This window comes from Struthio camelus, chromosome 4, assembly GCF_040807025.1.
Source record: "Struthio camelus isolate bStrCam1 chromosome 4, bStrCam1.hap1, whole genome shotgun sequence".
NCBI lineage: Eukaryota > Metazoa > Chordata > Aves > Struthioniformes > Struthionidae > Struthio > Struthio camelus.
In genome coordinates this window covers 85,604,566-85,617,447 of record NC_090945.1, presented here as the reverse complement: position 1 = coordinate 85,617,447, position 12,882 = coordinate 85,604,566, and the positions used below count along the sequence as shown (strand labels likewise).

At 43.7% G+C, this 12,882-nt stretch overlaps 1 protein-coding gene across 6 annotated transcripts in view; it reads right to left on the bottom strand.

The window, feature by feature from the left end:
• Positions 1-12,882, bottom strand: part of SFXN5 (sideroflexin 5) — a 111,025-nt gene that overhangs the window by 77,748 nt on the left and 20,395 nt on the right. For 3 of the 6 annotated variants that reach the window (XM_068943846.1, XM_068943844.1, XM_068943842.1), the window contains exon 3: positions 6,115-6,192. In XM_068943846.1, the coding sequence (XP_068799947.1) occupies positions 6,115-6,192 (78 nt within the window). Of the gene's footprint in view, positions 1-6,114; positions 6,193-12,245; positions 12,436-12,882 lie in introns of those variants that run through there. The other 3 variants (XM_009681851.2, XM_068943843.1, XM_068943841.1) reach the window with 2 other exon arrangements.

Here is a 12,882-nt window from a genome sequence, read left to right as displayed (position 1 = left end):
TCCTACTACTTTCTGGTTTCCTACAGGACCCGTAGATGAAACGGGACAACGTACCATTTCATGTCAGCACTCCAAATGCACTAATCCTCTGCAGAAGGAGCTGTCTAACCAGCGTCAGCAGAACTTCTAAGATTTCCGCATTTCCATTTTGACTGCCAACAAGAACTAATCAAGGCAATAGGAAGTTTTGAAAACTCACCACATCTCTTGAAGTTCTCAGGATAGAGTTTTTATTTCTAGATTAGTATTAGAAACCGCTGTTTCTTCTACCAAAGCTTGTCTTGATTTATGGAATTCAGTCATTCAATTCAGAGACACTTGGCAGTCCCAAAACCCCCATTAGGGGAACAAACGTCCCCAAAGCCTTCGGGGGGGCTGTTTTTCGAGTAGGTTTTAGGTAATTCTCATAACCCTCCTCAAGTCTCTCCCCCAAATAACCAGAAGAATAGAAATAAACCCTGCATGGTTACATTACTAAGAATATCTTCTTATTTAGAGAAAAATTTTGAAATCATAACCACCTATTGGGGGAGAGGGGGTTGACCACAATGTGGGCTATTTCCACTTCAGAGAACGTTGTTGTTTGGTAGATGCTAATAAATGGAATGAAAACACCCAATTTCACTCATATCTAATCAAAACCAAGCGTGGCTGTCAAACGCTAGAAGAAAAAGTTGGGTAAATGAGCTAAGCTGAGGGGGAGGGGTTTGGAGCATGTTTTCTTGCTCAGATACATAGTACTGAATAAACAATAATCAAACAGGCATTCATCTTTCGCTTTGCTAAGTACATAATTTATGTACCAGCTATGGTAAAAATCATGTTTTGAAAATATTTTTCCCCAGTGTAGAAAATACTACACGTTCCCTCATTAAAAAGCTATCAGCTGTCTAGCAGCTATTGACAGTTAGGAGATCAATTCTTCATTTTTGCTAATAATGCCCAAGAAATAGGTTTTTACCATCTTGAGTTAACGGTCATTTTCCCAAGCAGTGAAATCACTCTAGTTCAAGAGCAAGTACAAGAGCTACTGGATCAGCGCAAGACCCGTGAGCAGTAAAGACGAGCCAGGAGGCTACTGATGCAAAGGGAAGTACAAGTCCATGGTGGAAATCAAAGGAGCCGGCAAGGGGCAGACTCAGAGGAGGAAACTCTGCTTTTCAAATGCTCATGCTTCAGCCTCTCTCTCTGACACCGAGATGAACGAGGAGCTAACGCACAGAGGGGCAGAAAGATGGTGGAAGGAACGTTACTGAAAATCTAGATGTTGGGAGCGCTGAAGTCCACAAGTCTTCTCACTGAGAGAAGCTGGAGATGAACAGCATTTCTTCTGCAATCTGGCTTAGGGATGGTCACGGAGAACAGGAGCAACACACAATTCTGGCTGTCCAGAGAGTATTTTCTTTAGAATAGTCCACAATTGTTCCATTTCAGCTCATTTTGAAAAATCTGTTTTGGAAGGGAAAAGAAAGGCTCTCTCTGCAAAGGCCTGCCAAGAAGATAAGAAGTGTTGAAGAGATATTTGACATCATTTCAGGCTTTTATCTTTTCATTTTTCATGCAGTGAAATCATTTCGGCAAGCAATATAGATTAAGCTGAGCTTTTGGTATGCTTTCAGCTACTGCCTGGCAATCCTTGATGAGCGCCACAAATTTCTGAATGGGGAAGAAAAAAAGAATTTGAACACTGTCAAACATGGTGCACCACAGAAGCAGATCAGTCAGAAAATTAATTAAACATCTCAGTCAAAACAAGTTGTCTTTCAGATTTGGAAGCTGGCATTTGAGGGGTTTATTGGGTTGTTCAAAAAGCTAATAAATTAAAACTGTCCAGACCCTCATCCTTAAGGCTTCTAAGGTGATTATCATTGCAATTCTGACTACGACGCCCAGCAACCCTGTGGATCTTTTTGTACCATCTGCCTTCAGCCTCTTCTACCTGCAGGCCATATCCCGTATACGTCTACAAAGCTCACTACAAAGGGAGAAATTAAGCGGCACCAGCAATGAAACCCTCTGGATGAGCTCCTAAACAAAGATACAACCGAGCGCTCCTCTCTTTAGCATCATCTCCACCCAGCCTTTTCGATAGGTACAACTATAGTAATGAACTAGCTACACACACCTCAGATGTGATCAGGCTACCATGTTAGATGAGCCACAGTAACTACCAGGACCTACATACATTTGCTCACAGTGAACACAAGGCGATTAGCTCTGCCCACAGTGCAACAAGGTTAAAATAAGTCGAAATCAAATTATCTCCTGGTTGCGGTTTTTCTGCCAGCATGTGGCAGCTTGCTCAGTGCGTCGGGGGGCACGCAACATACTTGGTTACCAGCTACGTAAAAACATTGGATGGCTCAGTCACTTATTCCACCATCAGGGCAGATACGCAAGCCTCTCTACCCAAAGTGAGTACCTTGTCTGAGCTGCAATGGGCCCCTTTTCCCAACCAGCACTAGCACGACTACAAACTTGCCTTAAACGATGTCAAATAACTCAACTTACTGCCTTGTAGTCAAAGCCCAGCCTGAAGAGTGTTGCACACAAAAACCATAAAAATGGCAACTCAGCTTGGGGGAAAACAAACTAGAGTGTTCTCCAGACTTCTGTGGTTCACCACTGGAATATCTGGGGTGAAATCAATGCAAGGGAGATGCTTCCCTTCCCCCAAAGCAATTAACCGGCACATCATACGTTCTGCAAATGCCTCTGTAATTAATGAGACATATACAGCTGTGCATATCTGGCACGCTCACATGTAACTCCATACCAGCAAGTTTGCCAGCTATCCAGATCTCCCTACGTGCTCCCCTCGAGCTTCATTTTTGCTCCCAAGTTAGACAACAACTGATGCTCAGAGCACAAGTCTCACAAAGTAAGTTCGGAGGACTTGCGGCCAGCAGCAGCTCCAAGAAGAGACAATGTTCACACTCCTGTTTTCATCAGATTTATAGTTAGATCTTCCTCTCTACCTCAATCTCTCATACATACTTTGCCCAGTTCTTTTAAGAAACTAGAAGTAAAATTGTATTTTCCATCCTCTTTAGGATCAAAGGCATCTGGTCTGCTCATCTCAAGTCTTCTCGTAACCTTTGAAAGTTTAAGAAAAGATGTGGCCTACACTAGTGCTAATTTGGGGATCTGGGTGTTAAAATCCTCCTCGTAAGTTTTTGGAACTGAAACGCATGTGATCTGTTGGAGGAGACCAGATCACAGCAGTCTCTTTGCAAGCAGAGCTGGCAGTTCCTTCCTAGGAGAAGGAGATCCCATCCTTGGCCTTCCAAAAAGGAGGGGAACCTCAGAGTAGGCCACTGGGCTGGAACTCAGGAGACCTGGATCCTCTTCTCAGTTTTTACCGGGGCATTGGCATACCTAAGTGGAAAATCATTTCACCTTGCTGTAACTCAGCTTTCACTTCCAAAAATAACAGCATTAACAACAGCCTCCTCTGCAAACAGTAAGTCTCCAGCCGCTTTACAAGACTGTTGGGGCAAACTATGGTGACAAAAGGGAAGGACCACTTTCTCCTTAGAAAGCCTCAGCCTTTTTGATGGATTTCATCCATAGCAGCAACCTCCTTTACCTATGGCCCAGTATGCAGTTCCTGCCACTCCCGTTTGATCATTAAGGTGCTTGATCATTACTTACAACCAGCTAAGTCAAGCAGCAAAGAGGGACTGATGCTTGCTGGCTTCACAAGTCATTTCCCCAGGTTAACAAGCCAGTTTCAGCTGCTTCTTAAATACGGTCTGTCATACTGCAGCCTCGGCACACTGACCTATCATCTGCTTCCAAGTCCCTTCTATCGTCACCCTTTCTACAGAGGTGGCAGTGTCACAGGTGGACATTTGTGTGTCTCAGTCTGCTGTTGGGATCTACCCAAGGCTAGCTCACCTTTTCCCACCGTTTGGTTTAATTACTGCAGCAAAGGATACCTGAATACAATAGCAAGTACATGCTGCAGTTCCCACCCCAGGCTTCATGGCTGCTTCTTGATTTTGATCACTGAAGAAAGTGGTATCCAGCTCCTTGGGACAGCTACTGATCCTACAGTCAAATGTAGGAACAAGTCATCTGTCAGAAGAGCCTGCTTAAGACCCCCCCCTAAGACAATTTACGTTGTGATCAAGATAAATAAAAATAAAAATAAATAAACTGACCAGGATTTTTATTTTTTATACCGATGTGCTGACAGTTTTTTCTAGAAAAGACATTTTTGGCCTCATTTTTTTTTTCCTCCTTCATCCTATACCTTTATTTCACCCTTGAGTCCTCCCAGTTTGCATAATAAAGTTAGCCTCATGCTTATATTGTCATGGCTGAGGGAAACAAATAACATGTGAGACTTTTCTTTCTCTCTCTCAATGCAATTCTGAATGAACTCTGGGTATACCCTCGGTTTATCACCACGCAAACCCAAAAATATAGGTCAAAAGCCTGCGCGGCTTGCCACAGTGAATGACTTATATTTCATCTGCCTTAAGGCAGACGAGAACTGAGTCATCTGCTGCTGCATCATTCTTTGCTTTCCTCTTTTCCTGAGTTCTCGTTTCTTTTTGTTACCATTAAATTATGGTTGACAGAACACAGTGACATCAAATGACCAAGACAGCGATCCCTTGGAGCACAAGCCATGCAGCGAGGAGATATTTCCCACTTAGTTTCTGTTGAAACAATGCCTCTTTCCCAAAATAGCACCCACCTAATAAGTAGTCACTTCCTAAAGTGAACGCAAACCTCAGTTTTCTTCATTTACCTCTGATAGCTTCTTCACATGAAAGGCAACTATCACACATGTACAGAAGAAGAAATAAAAGGGTTATTTAACCTACAGGGAGTTAAGAGAAGAAGCACTACTGTTTCTACCATTGTTTACCTTGGAGCTACATAGCTCCTTTGTCATAGCTGCTTCTTATAACTTCTGAAATAGGTCTGCTAACAAAATGCTGTTCTTCACTTTTCCCTTTTAATCTTGGGCACTTATGAACCTCGTCACTCTACACAAATGCCATGATAGAGCTGGGAGACAGGACAATCTGAAGGTTAAGGTAGCACTAAGGACTAAAGCACTAACTCAGAAGAACAAAGTCCTGCGTTTCTAGCCTTGTAACAAAGTCTATTTATGCATTTTATCCATATTTTATGTCATGTCATGACTTCGGACTGAAGTCTCTTATGCTAGATATTGTACAGACACACACCACAAAAGAGCCCTTGTGTTGGTGTCCATACACCAACCAACATGGAAAAAAGACTGAGAGAACACCTAAGGAAAAGTCAGAGAGAGAGAGAGAGAGAGAGAGATCATCTAGCCCATCCGTCTGTCTCAAAGGACCAAGTTCTACCAAAAACTACCTTCTTCTTGGCAAATTGTGCTAAGGCCTTCCCATCTGCAGAGTTTTTGCAACCTCCTTCAGGAAATCTACTCCATGCTTAGGTATTCTAACAGTAGCAATATTACCTAGTATAAAGTCCCACTTCTGAAAAATATATTCTACACTATGAAGACATCCACCAGCTTACTTGTAGCCCAAACAGTCCTCTATTTATTTCAGTGAGAGAATGGTAATTTTTGTGACCTCCAGCAGAAGTACAATAGCAGAGAGAGCTCATGAGCCACAGTTGCTGATTTTAAAACCTACAAAACTGACAGTAAGCTTTCCTTCACGGAAGCAAAGGAAGCTAATTGTTGTTGTTATTGTTGAATTCTTAGCAATAAGCACACTTTGCAAGGGAAAGGGAGGCAACAGCATTGATCAAAGATAATCAGTAATTGTGCAAGCAGAAAAACCCAAGTTTTCTACCTGCTCTAAATAAAAATCTTATACACTTTTTATTGCAGGCTCCTCACTACCACTTTCGTTCAGCAGCATTTCTAACACGGAGATTTCAAAACAGCCCAGCTTCTCTATAGCATACTGGCAGGTGAGCTGTGAAGGACCGCCAGCTCCACTCTAACAGTCAGCAGTACAACTGAACACATCCGGTACCAGCTGCTAACAGTACAAACCCCAAAAACATAAAGCACTACTGCGTTTGACTGTAGACACAGATTCCCTTTAGACTGCCTGAAGGGCTAGAAAGGCAGCAAGGCTTTTTTTCTCTTACCTCTTTGTTGGTGACTCCTGGGGGTAAAGTTCCATGCTTATAATCCTCCAGCAATTGCACGGCTTCTTTCAGACGACTCTGTAAATAAAACAGTCCGCATCATTTGTTCTGCACTGAATTGATTTATCTAAGGCAATGTCTTTAAGTTATGTGATCAAATCTTCTTTCTTGCAGACCTTGTGATGGGTCCTTTTACATATAGGATATAAAACAGGAAATAGTTTAAGGCAGTTTAAGACAGAAAGGATACATTTATGCCTAACGTAGAACAGATTTCCAAGGAATTGATTCACTCCATGTATCAAACTCTCAGATGAACACCTCCCAACGACGCTGACAGGGAAACTTCTGAGAAAGACTGGAGAATTGACTTTGCTCCCACACCCCCTCCCAATGCAAGTCCTGGGGAGGTGCAGTTAAAATGCACCAGCAAACATACTCAGATTGCTGAAGGGAGAAGAAGTTATAAGCTTGCATGTACAGACTTACACAGTAAGGTATGTACAGACTTACACAGTAAGGTATAAACCACCACCACCACCAGGAACTCAGCGCTCACGGAAAAGTTGCGGTACAGCAAGTCTGAGCCTAATTTCCAGCACCACCATGTAAGGAAGGACAGCTCTACCGAATCTAGCGTTTAAGAGCATGCAAGACAGTGTAGCAGCCCTGTTTTGTAGCTATATAATGGAGATCAAGTCAGGTTAATTTATCTTAAGTGCCATGACATTTTCATATACTTCAGAGGAAACTCAAGGTACCGCTATGCGGAACGGCCGACCTGTCCTGCTTTTTGTCATGGTGCCTGGTCCGCACCCACGGAGGGTTTTCTTGTCTGTTTTTGCTATCGGTTATGTTTTTTAAAAATATCAAAGAATCAGTGTCAAGTCATTGGCGCAGCTAAACTTAGAACTGGAAGATCAACAAGCACGCATGCGAAAACCCTAGCAATTAAAGTAAATGCATATGTAAATAAAGATCATCCTCATATTGTGAGAAAACAGGAAAATAAAAACATTTCATGTGTTTAAGTGATCATGAGGGCATTAAGCCTTGCTACCAGCCTGTCAGAATCATCAATTTACTCCCAGAACAGTTATTCATATAAAAGGAGAGTCTTTTGCAGTTGCAGCAGTCAAAGGTTTCTTTACGTTTTATTTATTATTGCTGAAATAATTTCACCTACAGAAGAACAAGCCAGGTTCTAAGTGGTGGCTTTGGTGGGGTTAAATCTGCTTATCCAAGCCTGCAGAAAGCAGCAGATAACTGAGTAATGGTTCGCAAATATTCAAAGCCAAATCAGCCACTCAGATTAACATTTTAAAAAGATTGCTGCAGGTTATCTATCATCCAGATGAATAACGTGGAGTTCATTTGACATTTCTGCACTGGCTGGGCTGGTGGCAGTTTTTACAATATTACTGCCCGAGGACATTCTACAAATACAGACTATTTTGTCTAAAACATCATGCAGCGCGATTATGACTCATCTAAAGACCTGCAGTTTTACCGTAATAGTGTCAGGGCCCCTCAGGACCATTACAAGCGCGAGTCTCACATCGTCTCGTCAATAAGGCAAGGATCCTTCCAGCTCATTAGGTAGGCTTGTACGCGGGATCGGGCAGGGAGGCTACTTTGCTCCCTTTCATGCAAACTTCAAAGGGGACTTTGTTGTTGTCTTGGAAGCGCCACCAGTTACGCCAACCTGAGAGCGGCGGCTAATGAACGACTAGCGTCTTTACAACGTTCATCACGAGACGCTTGGAAAAGCGTTAATTCCTTCACTCACCAGGGCAAGCATGTTGCGACCGGATTCGGGACCGTTTTTACGCAGGCTAGACTAATATCCCAAGCGTCGCAGAGTTTCTGCCCTGCTATCTCCTATTTCACTCTCTCGCACTGATTAGCAGCTTCTCAACAGAAGCAGTGCGTCTGTACAAAGATGCCAAATAAGGCTCAACATCAGAGGCAGGAATCAACGCTGCAAACAACCACGTATTCTCGGGGAACCGTGGGCTCAGAGCTTGGGTTTGCTCTTTCCGCGTGCTAAAGCGGAGCTCAGCACTACCAGACCGAAGCTCACCGCAGTGCGTCGCTACGCCTACGTAGCGAGTGACAAAGTTTCACCTCTCGAGTGCTGAAAGCACGGATGTGCCTGGGATGCAGATGCCTGTACTAAAGCAAGATTATCTCGCAAACGTGACTTAGGTGACATAGCCACACTCTGACCCTTTGAGGGCTAAATGAGAAGGCCATGTTCTCAAAGCAAAAACTACTACGACTCAGAGCACTACACACCCATAGGCGAACAGGGCTTTTACAAACATTATGTTGTTCTAAATGTTTTCTGCCCTCTTCCAGGGTTAACCCAACCATTTCAGGCTCCCTTTTTGACCGAGCCTGTCCCAAGAACCACGCCTGCCAAGCGCCTGCAGGAGAGGACCTTGATTGTCCTTCTTGCACTTCAGTGCTCTTCTCGCCCTTCTCTAGACTTCCCAGAAGCGGGCTGGATTTCTCTGTCAGTTGGACTTAGATCCGCTCCCGGCGTTTGGCATCACCCTAGCCCGGTACAGTGTTCATTCTTCTTCCTGAACAGGACTAGTTTACATTAAGAACATGTAGGATATCAACAGAAAGACAGTCCAGGTTTGGTGTTAACTATTTCCTAGTGCTAGGTGCGAGAACTATCTTTTGCTCTCTTCTATTCCTATTTTACCGGGGAAGTAGGAACACTGTATTCATCAGTTACTCATCTTCAATATATTGTGAAATTTATAGTAATAAGGAAATGCGTTCAGGAATCTCCCCACTTGTTGACAGGTTAGGAAGTCACCAATTTCGCCCAAAAGCGGGCTGTGGAAACACAATACATTGCCCCAAGAATCACAGAATGATTTAAAACAGAAAACTTCTGTTACTGGCTCAGAAAAAAAACATTCACCTAGTTCAGACTTCCTCCAACAGTGCCCCTAAGCAGATGCACAAGGAAAAGCAAGAACAAGGCAAACAGAAATGATGATTCCCATAAGTACTCTCCCAGCTTCCAACCACTTGCAGCTCAGGCGCTTCCCAAGTCAGATGAGGTTTCTCTGTATTTAGCAATCTTCAGTGGATTTCCCTTCCAGCTACCTGTCCAGTATCCCCTTGAACCAACAAGCTGTCAGCATCCACTGTCACCAACAAATATATGCGTCTTAACCCCCTTCCCTTGTGCACATACACACTAAATCTGTCTTAAGATTTAAACCTATCTTAATAACCATTTTGTTGTGCAAGTGATAGAGTTAACGTTTAAGTCCTTTCTTGGAAGAAACTTATATCTTTAGAAGCATAAATAAGCTTGATCTGGATACTAAAGTGAATAAGACTAGTCCCTTGCCATAATTTTCACATCTATCCAATATCCCGCAGCCTTAAGAAATGAGCATTTATTGTTTAAGCCAAAGTTACATTCGAAGAAGTATCTTCTCCTAGCAGAAAGATTAGCTTCAGATGAACGCAGGCTAGCAACTGTGGCAGGGCTGTGTCCTAAAAGACAAATTTCCCCCCTTTCAGAAGTGGCAGAAAATGACTGACAAGGAACTAAAAGCAAGTTTCACTCCTAGAAACATTCCTCAGAGACTGATTTTCAGCCAAATTCCTAGTCATTACTGACAACAACAGACAAAAAAAGAAGAGTTATGAATTAGTAAGTACTGAGATGCAGTACTGGGGTGCACCGTACCTATAAAGAGGACTGGCACCTTGTATGGGAAGAAAAGCTGACCTTGAGAAATAGCATAACACAATGGGATGAAATCCAGTTGTGCTAACGCTTGTCTTGGCATTTGCCGAAAGGCATGGATTTCTGCTAGACGCTCAGAGCTCTGTAGCTGGAAGTGCTCTCCTTCGCCAGGCACTCCGGTTCCTCTTCCTTTCTTGCATCTTGCCTCTCCAAGAGAAGAGGCAAATAAATAGTCCTAGTAGATAGGAGAAGCCCACATACCATGTGGAAGATGCAGAAACACAGAAGAGTATCAAACCTACTCTCCTGCGCTGGGCCTCCTCATTGCAGGGAGGCTTTTGTTCGTTACAATCCTGTTTAATAAAGAACGGGGAAAGAACTCAGAGTAGGAGAAAGACGTAGTTAGAGTACTGGTTGATCACAGGAAGACTATGAAGCACCGCAGACCCGAAAAACAAATACGATTTTTAGGCTTTTTCAAGTGAGGCATTTCCAATGTCTGAAGAGTAGTAGCCATACAAGTTCATAACAGGACACGATTCTTAGTTCTTCTTGATAGCTTCTTGCCTTATGAGTCTCATGGTTACTTGCTTAAAAACCACCACATTAGTTCAGGTAGGAAAAAGGTACTACCTACCCTGCATATCAATAAAATATAGTTGTGTAACATTTCAAATATTGCAAGCCAAAATCCAGAGGTGAAAAGGCAGAGCCAACTGAATAACTAATAACGGCAGATCCAGGGAAGACAACCGCTCTTGCCTCCAAAGCTAAAAAATAAACTAGCAGTGCCAGCACAGCATTCTGGAGAGCCATTTGTGCTCATTATTGGTATGTTTTTTGTCACTGAGATTACCTACACTGTGTGTCTTGCAAATTATCTACACAGAACAGCATGCAACTCTGAATGAAAAACTGGAAGTAATAGATGAATGGGTCTGTGTTCTATTTTTTCTCCTTCTCTTGAGGAAATCTTAGTAGTTACTATAACAACCCTGGCCAGATCCCATCTTGTTTAGTATGGTAACAAACAGAAAACAAAAAGGCCCAATTTTGCTTTTAAAATTGCAGTCTTCATGAATTTCCTTTCAGTTCAGTGGGGAGAGAGGGGGAACTTTCCTCCAAGAAAAGGAGTCTTGAGACAAAACTGCTGATAGTTCCTATGCTTTGGGAGAAGTGGTGCAGAAAGCAAACAGGAATGTTAAATGTAGGGGGCACATCAAGCCATGTGGAAGAGGTCTTCTTAGAGGTGCTCAGGTAGTTTCAGTGAACTATTCACAGCCACAATATTTTATTAATGAAAATACACGGTTGCCTTGCACCCTTTTAGAAAGCCAAGCATGCTCTTAACAACTTGAACCTTCAAAAAGACCAGAAATAACTTTACAGCATGCAGCAGCTCAGCATGCCAGCCAGCTCCACTCCCCGGATTCTAGCATAGCGCGGCATTATTGTGGTAGTCGGTAATGTGTTCACAGCTAAGATTACGCTGCATTTCCATTTTAACAGGGATAAGAGAGGTCCTCAAACACACTGTCTACAAGGTTGTGCTACCACTTCAATATTTATTGTTGCTTGATTTTTTTTTTTTAAACGGATATTCATAGGGAGAAATGTCACTTGAGTTTTTATAGCACTATTAAAAAAAAAGAGAAAAAATTGTGCAACTACAGTTTTTACTAGTATGCGACATGTCTTTCATACCCCTTTTCTCATAAAAACTACAGCACTTCTAGTGGTGGATTATGGGGTCTCAGTTCTCACAATAGGGTGCTAGACAGACCATCTGTACCCAGAGAGTGTTCTTACAAACCTAAAACCAGAAGCACTGCCAGGGATCTACTGAGCTCAGCAAGGCAGAAGCACACAAACTCAACATTTAGCGCTCCACCACAGCGGCCAGAGGAGCATCCACCTGGGAAACGCTACCAAGACAGCAACAACAAGCAGCTCTGAACGACGGCTCAGTCTTTGCCTCGTGCTGAGCACAGTTTAAGAAAAAGACTGTTTCAGACTACACCTCAGTTCCCTAAGGCCACGAGGAGGGTGCAATGGGCTCCTGTTAAACTGTGCGACTAGACTTTATGGCTACAGCTCTGCTATTAAGCCAGCCAGGGCCTGGGCATGAGCCTGCAGACATCAATTCCAGTCAACTATCAGCTTGATCTCTGGCATGGTTTGGATTTGCACCAACTATCCCTCTCCCATATGATTCCTGGTCACGGTTTGAGAGTTAACACGGGCCAGGACAGCTGCCAGCATGTACCTTTTGGGGAGGAAGGGAGCTCAGCTGCATGGACACAAGCCATACCAGCTGCCTGCAGACCCCAGAAACAGTACCTGACTCAGTCTGGCTAGACTAGCTCAGATTTAGCCCATAGGTTTTAGCGCAAAGAACTAATCTAACCTGCTCTGCCCTGGCCCAGAGCAACAGGCGTCGACTCAGCTGCTCTTTGCCTGAAGCACACTTGCAGGCCTGCTCTGGCAGGAGGCTTCTGTCCCCGTAGAAACACTCCTTATTCACATCGGCACGCGTGATGGCACACCGCAACATGGGAGTCACCAAAGGATGACAGTATCAAGAGCCTAGTTTTGCCCTGCAAGGAAAGGAAAACAATGAACAAAGTCTAAGGTGCCAGCAGGACAGAGCAGCACACATCAGGCTGAGCAGGTGGCCACCACCAGGAATCCAATGCCAGCACCCAGAGTCCCTCACGGCCATCATTTCAGCCCTGCAGTGGGACAGAGGACACAACGGGTCCCACAGACGAGCGTACAAATGCACGTGTCAAACACCCTCTTCCAGCAGGTAAGCTCTTCTGCCGATTTTCCACCTTGGCCTCCATGGTCAAGGGCATACTGTTTCCGTTGGAGATCTGTGCCTCCTCTTGTCTTGGATCTCAACTGATGCCTACACATGGCTTAGAGCTGCCTCCAGAAAACCATATGTGCATATACAGGCCAGGATAACAGTTCCTGTGCCAGTAGCACGACATCGCCACCGTTATGGAATCAACCGAAAAAGAGTCAAGTTTTGAGTCCTA